Source organism: Spizellomyces punctatus (genome assembly GCF_000182565.1).
Source record: "Spizellomyces punctatus DAOM BR117 chromosome Unknown supercont1.14, whole genome shotgun sequence".
Classification (NCBI taxonomy): domain Eukaryota; kingdom Fungi; phylum Chytridiomycota; class Chytridiomycetes; order Spizellomycetales; family Spizellomycetaceae; genus Spizellomyces; species Spizellomyces punctatus.
Window position 1 is genome coordinate 415,631 of NW_015971550.1, and position 13,832 is coordinate 429,462.

The window sequence follows — 13,832 nt, forward strand, 5'->3', positions numbered from 1 at the left end:
ACGACATCTTTTACGGCAACATCATTTTGCATGCCAGTTCAAAAAATAGAGCGAAGAGAAGATATGGGTGCCATAGTCCTCGTATGAAATTCTGCAATGTAGAATGCCATTTTGTTATCTCGGCGGTACTTTTTAGAGTGGTACGTACATGACCCACGGAGGAGGTCCCGGAACCAATAAAGCACCATTTGAGACAGAAATCCCCAAGAATAGATGGCTACATTTTCGTCTACAAAGCGTCTACAAATAGTTCATCACCTGGTCGATATCAGCGTTTCATACGTTGATTTTTGGTGCTGGATCGTTTGTAAGGAGATTTGTCACAACCTCTCATATGGGCATATTCTATTTGAGTTATCTTTGTAATAAGGCTTCCAAATGTCGCTCACCCCCGCACAATATCCGCAACCTTAAACGAAAAATCTCGGAGCAAACCCTCAAATGCGCAGGCTCACAAACTTGTAGGACTGGTCGAAAATATCCCCATATCCACGTGATAGCCATTCGTTGATATCTGTAAATCGTTATCCGAATTTGCACAAGGACCACCGAGAACGACTTTAGGTTACCAAATTGTAGCTTGTATGATTTTGACATGCGCGGGGGTTGCATCGAGTATCAGAATACACTCATTGTGAGCTCCACAAGTGCTTCAAGAAGTACACGTATTGCTTTCTGCACCATTCAGATCATGAACGATATCATTGCAAACGTTGTCGACATTGAGCAACTGTACTTAATGACGAGACTTGTCTGCGGTATCTACAGTGGCCCTATCTAGTATCGGCCCAGGCTTTCCCTGCAGTCTCTGACTCTTATAGACAAGGACAGAGTGCATTGCACTTGCTTGAGTTGGTTCCAACAACTGGAAATGGTTTAACAGAGACAGAGTAATCCCTCGACATTGCAGAAATGTAGCCCAACCTATGCCAAAATAGCAACTTGCATTATCGTTGCTCATTTTGGGACATGACATACATTCAAATCCATCAAATCCAGAGGTCATGCCTAAATAGCAAAACAGCCCATCGATTCTAAAATGCGTATGTAGCAACAAAACGATGGAAAATAACAAATGCCAGTCGTTTCAACCCTTAAGGCTGAGTCACATGATCATGGATGTGTCATCATCAACCTTAACGTCTTCCCTTCTTGGCGTCTTTATCCCTGGCTAATAAAAGATCCTTTTACGGCCCCATCGTTTGCAGACGACAATGAAGGAGCCGGCGATTACACTGGTAAGACATGACATGATTGAGAGTCTAGTGACATGCTTGCTCACTGGATACATGTACATTGTAGATCCCTCTTGAAGGGCAAGAGAGCTTTGTGGAAGGGCACTATGGCATTGAGGCAACCACACTCAGAGGAACTATCCGTATATCACAGCCAAACAGAACTCCACTCTCTCTGTATTCAGCAACGATTGCTTTTCATGCATCTGTATCGTCATGGGAAGAGCATGATCTTTTGGAGCTCCACAGTTCTATCCTTCCGGAGGACCACGACGGGAAACTGGAACAGGGCACACATATTCTAGAGTGGTCTCTAGACCTCCCGTCTGAACCTCTCCTACCACCCTCTCGAAAAGTGGTTAGCTCATCTATGGGGTATAATCGAACCATGTATAGAGTCAAGTACCGTTTGGTCGCGACTCTGTGCTGGCACGGTATTATGGGAAGGGCACGAAAGGAGGCCATGGTTCCCATTGAGCCGTTTACTGTTTATCCCGATCCAGATCGGGATGAGCAACTTGTCAAGAGTATTCTTTCTCCTGCGGGGTTCAGATGGGAGGATATTACGTCTTTGGTGCAGTATGATGTGGCCGTGTCGTCGACCGTCTTGGGACCGGGCGATAGTTTTGATTTTGCTTTCAGAGTTGTTCCGAGGGGTCATGTATGCGAAAACATTAAATTTAAATTGATTGAGATATGCGACGTTGCCAAAATCCCGTCGTCCAATGCTTCCCAGCTGTCCACAGGGGCGACCAAGAGGTGAGTGCAGTCTCGATAACTACGCTTTGTTCATATTGGTTGACCAAAGCTCATTCGGCGTATTTTCAGAAAACTTATCTCTTGGGATTGGAAATCCTCTTGCTGGAATGCTCTTGAGGATTTCTTTGACAACCAATGGCACCGAATGACCGTGCCGTCTCAACCTCGACCGAATCCCTCTACGATCGAATCAGAGTACGCACAAGGAGGTCTACATGGCACGGTTCGACACCAAATCAGAATTGTTATAGAGTTTGATGACGCTCCAAGTATAAAGTTGGAGTGTCCTGTCACCATCTTGTCTGTCCCGCAAGACAGTGTGCGAAAGGTCCTCGGTGGACATTCACTCACGCGAGCCTTGTCTTTGGACCGAGGACGCACGGTTCGCAGAGACGACGAATCATTGGAAAGAGTTTCCAAAGTGGCCGAAAATGAGACTGTTCGCAAGGGATCTACCACTCGCCGACGGAACAGTGCCAGTGAACTGAAACCAACTTTGAGCATCAAGTCCATCGGCACCATAAAGCGCCTCGACACAAGCTCTTTTGCCACACGTCGTGCGGCAACGGTTCCTTCTACCCCTCCTGAGATAGCTCCCACGCCGCACGTGACGCCAACTGATTTAGCGACATCCATGGCGGCACTTCAGACAACCCTTCTCAATACTCTTCAACAAAATCAACAAGTCCTAATCGACAAACTCACCATAATGGATGTAGAACAAAAGAGGCTTGTCCGCCGCGTCCTAGAACTCGAAGCCTACATGCGCGAAAACATGCCGTCATTGCAAAGAGAAGAAGGTTACGAGAGCGAGAATCAATCCACGGTCCATTCTTCCTCTGGATTTAGTTTTGTTGTTACAAATGACCGGGCTGCTCCTGCTGCTGAGGATCCAGCAAAGAGCAAGCAACCCAAGGGGCTTCGGAGCTTGTTCCATAGACGATCGTTTGATTCTCGCGCAGCTTGGTCAGGAAAGTAGGGTTTAGACTTGTTGACATTTGTGTAGTTCGTTTCTTGTATTTTAAAAGGTTGGTGGGATATTGGGGTAGATTTGAGGACGGTATTTGTGTTTGCGTCATGTAGAATATATCCATACAGCAGTTTCAAATTGGAGCCCTTGTCTGCTTTCCCGTTTAGGGAACCTCAGTAGCCACAGTCAGGCATATTCATTTGTTTCTCTACCACCCCCTTGCGACAGCCATATCACCGCTCCTGATGTACAGAGCAGCTTCAGGGCGGAAGATGCGGACCTGGCTTTTTTGGGACTACAAACCGTGATAGGAAAGTGCGTCCAACGCAGTATCACTCTTTAAGATCCTGAGTAAGCGGGACCATCGACACCCTTGGTCTTTCACGAGTTTTAAGAACCGGAGAAGCCATCATTTGCGTCATGCTCTTTGTGAGATGCCCATGTAAGCTTAGCCACGTGGATATTGTATACTCGCAAGCTGAGAGGATGACACTTGAGGGAACGGTTGCACTCTTGTCTCTCGTTTGCTGTACTCTTGCACGTAGAGTCCATCCTCGCCACCTACCCAACATCCATGTCACAACCAAAACAATCAACATGGCCAAGTTCCTGTCATGAGACAAGCGACCCCGATATGGTGACATGTCCGTCCTTGGTGCATTCCCATCTGCATGCATTCTGCGAGGGAAACGACTATCGATGGGCCTTTATCCCCGACAGTGGATAATGAGGTTTGACCGTTCGGTGGCAAAGAATAGCACATGCTACCTCTCCCTCTCTCCACCAGCTCGATGGACACACACACGACAGGAGCGTGCCAAGAAAAAAAAAATAATCTGGGACATGGCACCAAAAGAGTACGACAAAGAAACTCAATCATGTTTGAATTGTTGTTTTCCTTGTCGGCACAATAACCATTGTACAAGGCACTTGTTGCCTCTGGGTCATGCTTCTTTTGCGATCATGCTTTGAACTGCTCCATGGAAAGCATGTGGAATCTGCAAAAAAAGTCCAATCACTCTAGAGATTTCTCCTTTAATGATGAATCTTTTTTTGATTTTGCTAGACCCTTCTCACATGTCGTGGCTTTTGGGATAGGGACATGTTTGTCTTTAAGCTTTTGTTTTGTCCCGCCCATTGGTGATCTCTCCCAAAACTAGAAACTAAATAGGACTTGCTTACACATACGCGGCACTCGAGTTCCCCCCTTCAACTCCCCTATTGCCTTTAAAGATCATGGAGAACCCTCCAACCATGTGCCGAGGCCAAGACCACAGACGATGAAGGGCAAGGACATGTGCTAGTGGGTAACGACTCAAACATTGTCGCCTGCCGTGGTAAAAACGCTTTCTTTGCAATAGTTCAAAACGGAAGGGAAATGGCCGAAATACCCGCAACGGGAGGTCACTAAAGGCCAAAAATGGGTCTTTCAACGTGCTGGCTGACCCCTCCGATCGCTTACATAAGCTGATCGCCACGTGCAAAGTGAGCCTTTAGGAAATTGTCATCTATTGGAGGCTTGCCATTTGACACAAACTGCATTCGGGCTTGTTTTTTTTTGTAAACGATGAACAGATGATAACAAGGGTTTTGGATATGCTGATGCATGGTTTTGTAAGAATGGTTGTTGCATTGGCGTTTGCATCGGCCGTCGGATGTAAATGGGGTTTCATCTAACAAGAGCTATTGCTAAAACCCAGGCAGACTGCGCGTAACTAGTTAGATGTGTGCGGTTTGTCTCCCCCCCCCCCCCCCCCGTGCATAGCAAAAGACAAGAAAAGGAAATGGAAAACTGAACACCACAAGTGTTGAAGCGTCTTTTTTCCTTGTGTCAAATTTCAAAAGTCTCCCCCAAAAACTAGAAGATCATTTGTCTATCGCTCTCTGCTCTCGTGCATGCAGAACGCACGTTGCAGCTTCTTGTTTTTCTTTTAGAAACGACCAGCCAGCAACACAAACACACGCACTTTTGTTTTAGAGTTTTGTGTTTTCGACCATGGAAGTTCGCCTCATACGATATCAGTAAAGAGAGTGACATAAAGGTGATGCAAGGCCATCTGCCCCTTTCGCTCTTGTAAACGAACGTATATATTTAGCGATATAGTTTGTTACCCATGTGGAGTTTGTTGGTGGTTCTGTGTTTGCTGCTGTGTTCTGTGGAAGGAGGTGGTGAGTGTCACTTCGGTTGGGCCACGGCTGTGTGATGGAACACTGAGCAAAGATCTCCTACAGTCGTCATTGAAGGTGGTGGTGCATCGTTTCCAGCTACATTATATCAGAAATGGATGGACGAATTCACCAACAAGTATGGTAAGCACACCATCCTTGTCGACATGGATCCAGGTCTTTGTGGATGGCTCAATCGACTCGATACTTCTTGCCCCTTTAGCAACCTACCTCTCTGGCATACACTACACACCCTCCAGCAGCACCAATGGCGTCAAGCTCCTTACTTCCGGATCCATCAACTTTGCCGGCTCCGACATCCCACCAGAATCGTCGGATCCGTCCATTGTCTACTTTCCCTCCGTTGCTGGCGCCATCGCCATCGCATACAATATCCCCGGCCTAGCAGCCCCGCTTACGCTTACCCGACAGAACATTGCGGATATATTTAGCGGACGGGTAACAACCTGGGCGGATGCGAGCTTGCAAGCCAGGAACCCCGGTTTGGGCCCTGCGTTGGCGGGAAAAACACCACCACCGCGGATTCAACTCGTGGTGCGAAAACCGGGATCCGGCACCACAGGCAATTTCGTGGCTGCTTTGCATTCGTTTGATTCGAGTTTTCCTGGACCGATCAGTGGTAATTTTTTCCTCGTTCATGTTGCATTCCATTTCTTGCATTGTGGCTCATCAGAATACGTTATTGTTAGCCAATCTTGATTGGAGCACCTTGAGCAATATTACCGGTGCGCTGGTCGCCAGCACCAATGGTGCCGTCGGAATCCTTGTTTCCTCTCTTCCTTATGCGGTATCGTACATGGATTTAACAGAAGTGACTACTTCGGCGAACAACGGGGGTCAAGTAGGTGTAGCTAATGTGATCAATAAGAATGGTGATACAGTATTGCCGAGTACCACTTCGCTGCAGGTAAGGTGAAAGGTAGTCATTGATCGGGATAATTCACAACATTGACAGAATGCTTGGGTTGGCGGCTTTCCTTTTATAGGCGGCCATGTCCATCGAACGCTCCCTCGATCCCAGCGAGCTGAATAAGAATGTGATCGATTCGGCCAGCCCTGGTGCATATCCTATGACAGTGTTTACATACATTGTCTTGAGAAACAAGTTCATCGCAAATGATACTGCGACAGCGCGGTGGACGCTGAGGTACTTGTATTGGACGTTGACGAACGGAGGGGTATGTACTGCAAACATATTTGCAATGTAGTATCGTGCCAGCATCGTGCTGATCCAAACGCAACCACTCTATAGTCCACTGCCATAGCAAACCAATTTGCTCCGCTGAGTCCCGCTTTATCCCAATACTCTCTTACCCAACTACAGTCTATCACAAATGGAAACCAAAGCCTGTACGGGCAATCTCTTTGCGACTTTCCGCCGGGACATCCCAAAGGCTGCGTCAACGGCGCCTGCTTCCTGGACCTCCCTTTCCAAGATGCTAAAGCGCAATGCATCTGTACATCGGGCCACATCAATGTTGATAAGAGCGATTGCTCCGAATCCGTGCGTGTCTATCGCGTAGCCCGAGACGATGCATTTGGAATTACGTCCCTGGTACTAATGTTGATTGGATGGGCTATCGTTGGAGGAATTTGGGCCGTGGTATTTTGGTGCAGACATCGACCACAAATCAAAGCCATTTCACCGGCGTGTTGTTGGGTGTTACTGGCAGGATGTATGGTAGGACTGTGCGGAATCCTGCCCTATGCAGGGATCCCCACGTATGCAATGTGTCGCCTGCGGGTATTTTTTCCCCCAGTTGCTTTTGGAATGGGTTTCGGGTAAGTGAAGGCTTGTGCGGAGTTATTCAGACCTCGCTACTTTATTGACGCTTCGTCTCTAATAGAATGATGCTCATGAAGCTCTGGCGTATTTACCTCATATTTGAACACCAACGCAACTACTTTCGCTTGAGTATCGGACTCGGGGATCGCAAATCCCGTGTGTCATTTGCGCGGAACTCTCACCTAATGATCGGCACACTGCTCATTGTCCTCGTCGAATTCCTCCTCGCGGGTGCTTGGGTTATAGTCACCTCCCCTTACGTCGAAACTCATCTCGATGACTCTGCAACCGGCAAAGTCCATGCGGAATGCACGGTGGAACCTAGCAAAAAAGCCCTAGACACCTTGTTGACATCCGTTCTCTACGTCTTTAACGCTGGACTCTTGATTGCCTGTCTTTTGATGGCTTTCCACACCCGTCGAGCCTACAAACGATTCCGGGAGAGCAAGACAATGGGATTTTGCATCTACATTGTGGGCGTTTTGATGATTTTTGGTCTACCGGTCTTGTACGCCATTCCCGCCAAAGAGGAAACGACCATAGGAATTCGCAAGTTGGTAACTTGCATCATCATCTTTTGTTCCTCGACTGGTGTCGCATTACTGTTATTTGTTCCGAGGCTCATTGAGACGTTTAATGGCGATGATTTGAATGTAGACAAGTATTCACTAGAGCCGCGGGGGAGTAGTGCGCGAGATGTGATGGTGTCAAGTGCTCCAAGCACTTACGGGGCCGGGTCCTCTGTGCAGCCTGGGTCTTCGACACCCATCTGCATGGACGTAACAGTTCGAAAAGACAATGTGGATGCAACATGGGTGCCGTCTCTCCTCTGTATTATTCCCCACGTCGACCTCCTCCTCTTTCTTGCCAACGACAATGTCCTCCTCTCATTTAAAATGAGTGACGTCCGGTATGAAGTCCTTCAAATCCGGCCTGCTGTCGTACCCAATCCCGTCAAGAGATTCTCGGCCGGGGAAACTGGTAGTAAAGTCAAATCTCGTATTATGCTCTACCAAAACACGGAGCGGTGGACGGCTTGTATGGTGGAATTTAAAAGTGGGACGGGATTGCAGCAGTTGATGTCCTTGTTGGGAGATGTAGGGAAGGAAGGTGATATATCGAATGGGACAGTGGTCGATGAGGTGACTGTTTAAAAGAGGTGACCGCAATGTGGGCAGTTGTGGTTGAGATATGTAGATACCCCCCTCCTTTATTGTCTTGTCAAGGCAGTGAATTTTGCTTTTTCGACAAATGGTGCATTTTTCTTTTGGTTGCTGGGATTTCTTCCAGCTATGATTCGTTTTTCTTTGTAGAGTAGGCACGTTTTTTTTTTTCACTTTTCTGCATTTATTAGAGAATAGCATCTCTTGAAACTTCTCGCATATTTTCAATATACTAGTTGTGCGTGAGTGTTGGGTACGTCCATCCACCCTTTGAGATATACAAGGTGCCAAAAACGCCTATGGAATTTTACAAGTTGAAAATGGGTATCCTGCTATGTACAAACCAACCTATATGAAGAATGAAAGAAAATATCTACAGAATCGTTTGGGTTTTTTTTGTATGCCACCACCATTTGTACCTCCCCCCATCATCCTCACTTTTTCGCTGCCCTTTTTCTTTTCTCAACTGCCACATGCCTTTTCAACGCATCGCTCCTCGCAAATGTCAAGTCACAATGCGGACATTCAAAAGGCTTGCGTCCCACCGTGTGCAAGGATACTTTGTGACGTAGAAAATCGTGCTTACGAGCAAATGCCAAAGGGCACTGTGGACATTTGAAGGGGCGAGTATGAGAGTGGGCTCCGCGGATGTGCGCGAGGAGGTTGTAGCGGCGTGTAAAGCTTTTCGGGCATGCTGAGCAGGGGTGCCGCCGTAGGGGGAGATTTGAAGGTTGTTCAGTGCGTGATGTGGATGTGGGTGTCTGTTTTTGTATGGGTGACATGATGCTGACGTTTGTCGCTGAGCGTTCGTGTTGCTTTTGATCTTCTCGTTCCATGGGTTTCTTTAATACAGGTTGGACCAAGGTGTTCAGCATGAACAAGTCCAGATCGCTCATTGACGGACTGGTCATGAGAGGATCTTCTGTCGCTGTGAGACTTTGCGGAGTGAGCGGAAATTCCACCGGTGCGCCAAGAGGACTCGAAGAAGGAAACTCGACCGAAAAGTTCGACATGTCCGTCTCATCCTCCGTTAGAAAGGCGCTTTGAGGGGTTGGTGGCATACCGTCTACCACAATTTCCGGTACAGGTACCTCATCAAAAAATGAATACTCTTGGCATGGTGGACTCGAAAACGCTTCGTAGCCTGTCAACATTAAACGATTGTCCATATAGGGTGGGGACTGAAGAGAGGTGGGAAGGGGTGAAGGGGCTAGGAGAAGCATGGTAGCCGGATCGAGATAGCCGTCCATGACAGTCATTTCCTGCGGATAAAGGTCTAGCAGGGGGTAGGTGGCTGTCGGATATGCTGAAAAGTACGCCATGGAATATACTGTGCGTTTGTTTTAATGAAAGTTGTCTTGACGATTTTCAGGCATAAAAAAGAAAGCGAACACAAAAGAGCTAACCATGCGTGTGCAGTTATCTTTATACTCGTGCGCTGGAATACCCCGGAGTAGAGGCTGACGATTACAAAGAAGAAGCCTGTCAAACCTCACACCCTCCTCATACGCCGAGAGTTCAGCCAAAAAAAAAAAAAAAAAAACCGACGAAAGGTATTTCTGGCGGTCGATGACAAACTCATGTCGCTCGACTTGTCCCAACCATGTGAAGAGCAAAAAAACGACACGGTTCGCTGCCCTTTTACCGCAAGGGACTACGAGTGCGGTAGGGCTTTGGAATGAAGGAATGGACAACGGGGCTTCTTGGATGCGCTGGCATAAAGCCTCGTGGGTGAGTCATTGGAAGAAGGAGCAAAAAGGGCTTTTGTTGTGGGGTGACTTTGGGTCGCTGCAACCGGCGATTCAATCGTGCTTGCAGTGTTGCTGCTGCTGCACTGGCCAACAGGGGAAACTGTTCAGATGATTTACAATTTGTGCTTTAGCTCACCGATTTCATTTTCCATCATTCCGATGGACATTTTCGTTATTTCGCCAGGAAAACTCTACCATCTTGCTTGGGCGGGATGAGTCCGTAGGGAATCACGGCTGGGTTCTTGGATTATGTAATCGACCGTCAGTGACCTGGAGTTTTGCGCAGCTGTTGCCGTCACCGCCTTTGGCTGCAGGTCGTGACCGGAGCTGTCAATTTCATGCACTGCCATGCAGCTTTTTTTAGCAATCCCAAAGCAAAGTGAGACCGATGCTTACTACGGCGCTGTTGGGTAAAAGTCGTGCACCTGCCATTGGAGAGATTGTAACGCTGGGTCGCGCTGGAATAGATCGTTCTACTAGGGACTTGCATGGACTCTGAAATTTCAGATATTGGCCGGAAGCGGAAGGAAAGCTTTTTGTATCATATGTAATGCACGGAGACAACGAATGTGTTTATCTGGATCTTGGTTGCATACATTTACCACATTGATTGGGGGACCCTCCAGGGCATCCCAACAGGACAAAGTCTCCCTTCCCATTCTCAGAACGCACACGACTCAGCTATTACAGGCATAACTTGCTTGGAATGGGCGTCCATCGATGCTCACATTAAAAGCATTCGCGTTACCATTGGCCAATTGTGCGCGCAAATAGGATATCACACAAAACAAGCATTCTCCTCTGCATGATACTAACAAGATTTAGCAACGACAGCAATTGACAGGATTGGATAAAGATGTGGCATATTAAATGAGGTTACAAGGCAGAGGAAGGCCGCAGATATCCATTTACAAACGATAATTCTCAATTTCTCGACTTTTATAAGCTCAATTTTAGTTTTGCTTGCAATAGCACCTTCAATTTGTTGATGAATTCTTGCATTCTTGAATCGGTATCTGAATCCGACTTTCCCTTCTATCCGTCGGCATGCGATCCCAAATGTCAAATGTCAAATTCCTCCTTCCTACGCACGTGATTATCGGGCCTTGCGTAATCCTCAGCCTTGCCTTCCTGCTGCCCAGCCATTGTCATCTCCGATCGTGGCGCCCCAGAAAACTGTGCTAACGCATCACAGCCCAATGTCCTTCTCCCAGTGCGCAGACTCCCATCTCCCCATCACACGTCCGTTTACGTCACTGGCCGCACTGGCAGAGTGGTCGCCAGGAACAGACGATTTCAATGTGGCTACTATCAAGTTGCGCCCTCGTCCGTGTAAAAGTGATGAACGGCTAGAAAGGGTCATTGTATGTCACGACATGGGTGGAGGTGTGTGAAAAAAAGGCTCAATGATTGCCTCACCACGTTGGCAAACTGTACCTGAAATGTGAAGTTTCGTTGAGATAGGATACAAGGATGATTGTTATGTGCAGGGGAAAGAGGGCGATGGTGCTTATACCATTCAATACTGGCAGTTTGTTGACATATTTATATGTGGGTGTTTGATGACCGTGTTATCAGATGGTGTGTTTGAAGACTGATAAAGTCCAAGATTTTAGTCATTGGAGAGTAACGATACCACCGCCGGGATGGACTAATGCAGCGCATCGGAATGGGATCCAAGTTCTGGTACAAAGCTTTTGGATGCTTATCAGCTGGTTCCGTTCGATTTATGGTTTCGTGGAACAGGGCACATTCATCACGGAATGGGACGAAGGAGTCCAAGAAAATTATCGACTCGTATTTGGTCCAGACTGGGAGAAAGGATCAGAAGGGACTTTTAATCCATATTTTGCAGATAAGCTTGGTGAGAAGCAGTCTCCAGCAGTGTTGCTATCGCTCTCATATTTAAGGATACAAAAGTTCAAGTTGCCAAGTACTACGGATTTGACGGATGGTTTTTCAATATTGAATCACCGATGGATAAACCTGACGATGCGCATGTCATGATCGAGTTTTTAGAATATATCACCAGGAAGATGCCTGAGGTTTTACCTGGTTCTTTGGTGATCTGGTACGTCCACACTTGTTTGATGATTATGCTGAAGTCATTTGAGGTAACAATTTGGTAACAATTGCAAAGGTACGACTCCCTGACAACAGAAGGTAAAATTGACTGGCAGGATCGTGTGACAGACCTCAACAAAGTAAGGAGGGTGGAACAGTTCAAAATGATCTCTGTTCCTAAGTTATTTTGCAGCCCTTCTTTAATGTGACGGATGGAATATTTACAAACTACACATGGAAGCCAACCTATCCCGACTCCAGTGCACTCGTGGCCGGCAACCGAAAACGGGCCGTTTACACTGGCATCGATGTATGGGGCCGCAACACGTTTGGAGGGGGTAGATTTAATGTCCATAAAGCATTAAGGGTGATTTGCCGTGCAGAGACATCGTGTGCGATTTTTGCTCCGGGATGGTGTTGGGAAGGGTTCGACAGGGTAGGGTGGGAGGAGAGAGAGAGAAAATTCTGGTGTGATTCTTCAGTGGTGGTTCCAGATTTGCCTGAGGGATATGTGGATGAGAATGGTAAAATTTTCGGTTCTTGCTGCGGGTGGTTCGCCAAAGATGGGATTTCTGAACTGGTACGCCCATTTCAATTTGTTTAGACATGGGCTGTGTTGCGGATTACATCCGCAAAGTATCGTGTCCTGGTCAAGATTGGTTCTACACCGATTTTGATAGAGGATATGGATCCAAGTATTGGGTTGACGGATTGGTAACGTAGCTCCTTTGGCGCCTGCTCTGTGCATGGTTTAAAGCCTAACATGTAGTTTAGCTAGTCTCCACTGCATCTTGGATCAACCATTCTCGACAGACGATCCCGCCTAGCTACCGAGCGAACTCGGTGTACCCCATTGCCCTGAACTTACGATCTCGCACTATTGGTCAGCACCTAAATCCTGCGACGAGCGCTACGTGGGATGTTTTTGGCGATTTAGCTTATACTGGCGGCTCATCCGTCTGTATGCAAATATTGGGGGATGCCAATAGTCAGACTGACGATGACTGCATCCCCGCATGGATGTTCCGGCTGTATAAACTTGGCATTGAGGTGCGTCGTGACATGAGAATTGAAGCTGTCTGCCTAGGACCCGGTATGGGAATATGGATACGTACAGATGATGGGCACGTAAAAGTCATGATGAGTGACGACGAGGAGGGTTGGCGAACTATCAGAGTCGATTGTCACCTTTTTGGATCTTCAAAATGGATCGTGGAAATGGGAATTGTTGTTCTAGCGTGTCCGAGCAGTCCATCTTATGCAAGCACTGTGTTTTCATCCTCGTCATTTTCATGTGATTGGTCATTCAAACCCGCCACCAAACTCGGCACTTCCACCTTGTCTGCCGAATTCCATTTAGGATCCATGCGGATATATACACCTTGTCCCATCCCGGATCTTGAGGGAGCTCCCGAAATTACTTTTGAGTCACCAACCCCGACAGCGGACGGTACGTTTATAACTTCCATATGGATGCCTGATGCCTCCGTAGACCGCTGGGAAGTATATGTAGACAATAAGTGGATTGGATGCGCCTTTGTGAACATGTATCGGTCTGTGCATTTCGAGACTTGTCGTGTTGGGGTGGCCGTGAAAGGCTATGATGGCGTTGGGAGGCTAATCGCCTCTAGAACGGGATTATTTTCCGGTGCATTACCGCAGGATGGAATTTAACAGAGGAATTGTAAAATGTCCGGAAGTTTTCCCTATTGCTGTGCAAGCTCTGTTCTTTCGTAAATTTGCATGTGAACGTTACCTACGAATTTGCTGACCATGTCTATTTATATTGAGATACCCTTAACTAGCTATTAAGGGATGCGCCGAGGGTACCGGCAAGGGCGATAATTAAATATCCCTCTAACATTGAGGTACCAAACTATCCAAGTAGGACAACATAAGGCATCAATAGGGTAAATA

The 13,832-nt window shown here is 47.2% G+C and overlaps 4 protein-coding genes across 4 annotated transcripts; 3 read left to right on the forward strand and 1 right to left on the reverse strand.

The window, feature by feature from the left end:
• Positions 1-1,174: 1,174 nt before the first annotated feature.
• On the forward strand, positions 1,175-3,107 carry SPPG_07114 (uncharacterized protein). Its single transcript, XM_016755293.1, has 3 exons — positions 1,175-1,238; positions 1,303-1,994; positions 2,064-3,107. The coding sequence occupies exons 1-3, from the start codon at positions 1,215-1,217 to the stop codon at positions 2,971-2,973; spliced, it is 1,626 nt and encodes a 541-aa protein (XP_016605686.1). The 5' UTR covers positions 1,175-1,214; the 3' UTR covers positions 2,974-3,107.
• A 1,611-nt stretch (positions 3,108-4,718) lies between these two features.
• Positions 4,719-8,375, forward strand: SPPG_09437 (uncharacterized protein). The gene is made up of 7 exons (XM_016757603.1): positions 4,719-5,133; positions 5,197-5,274; positions 5,354-5,770; positions 5,841-6,058; positions 6,138-6,329; positions 6,404-6,933; positions 6,999-8,375. The coding sequence occupies exons 1-7, from the start codon at positions 5,079-5,081 to the stop codon at positions 8,089-8,091; spliced, it is 2,583 nt and encodes an 860-aa protein (XP_016605687.1). The 5' UTR covers positions 4,719-5,078; the 3' UTR covers positions 8,092-8,375.
• SPPG_07117 (uncharacterized protein) lies at positions 8,262-10,022 on the reverse strand. The gene has a single exon (XM_016755294.1). The coding sequence runs from the start codon at positions 9,420-9,422 to the stop codon at positions 8,535-8,537; it is 888 nt and encodes a 295-aa protein (XP_016605688.1). The 5' UTR covers positions 9,423-10,022; the 3' UTR covers positions 8,262-8,534.
• Positions 10,023-11,003: 981 nt separating this feature from the next.
• SPPG_07118 (uncharacterized protein) lies at positions 11,004-13,614 on the forward strand. The gene is made up of 9 exons (XM_016755295.1): positions 11,004-11,237; positions 11,316-11,402; positions 11,461-11,537; positions 11,598-11,715; positions 11,772-11,922; positions 11,992-12,055; positions 12,109-12,439; positions 12,520-12,629; positions 12,690-13,614. Exons 1-9 carry the CDS (start codon positions 11,051-11,053, stop codon positions 13,587-13,589), a joined length of 2,025 nt encoding a protein of 674 aa, XP_016605689.1. The 5' UTR covers positions 11,004-11,050; the 3' UTR covers positions 13,590-13,614.
• The last annotated feature ends 218 nt before the right edge of the window (positions 13,615-13,832 follow it).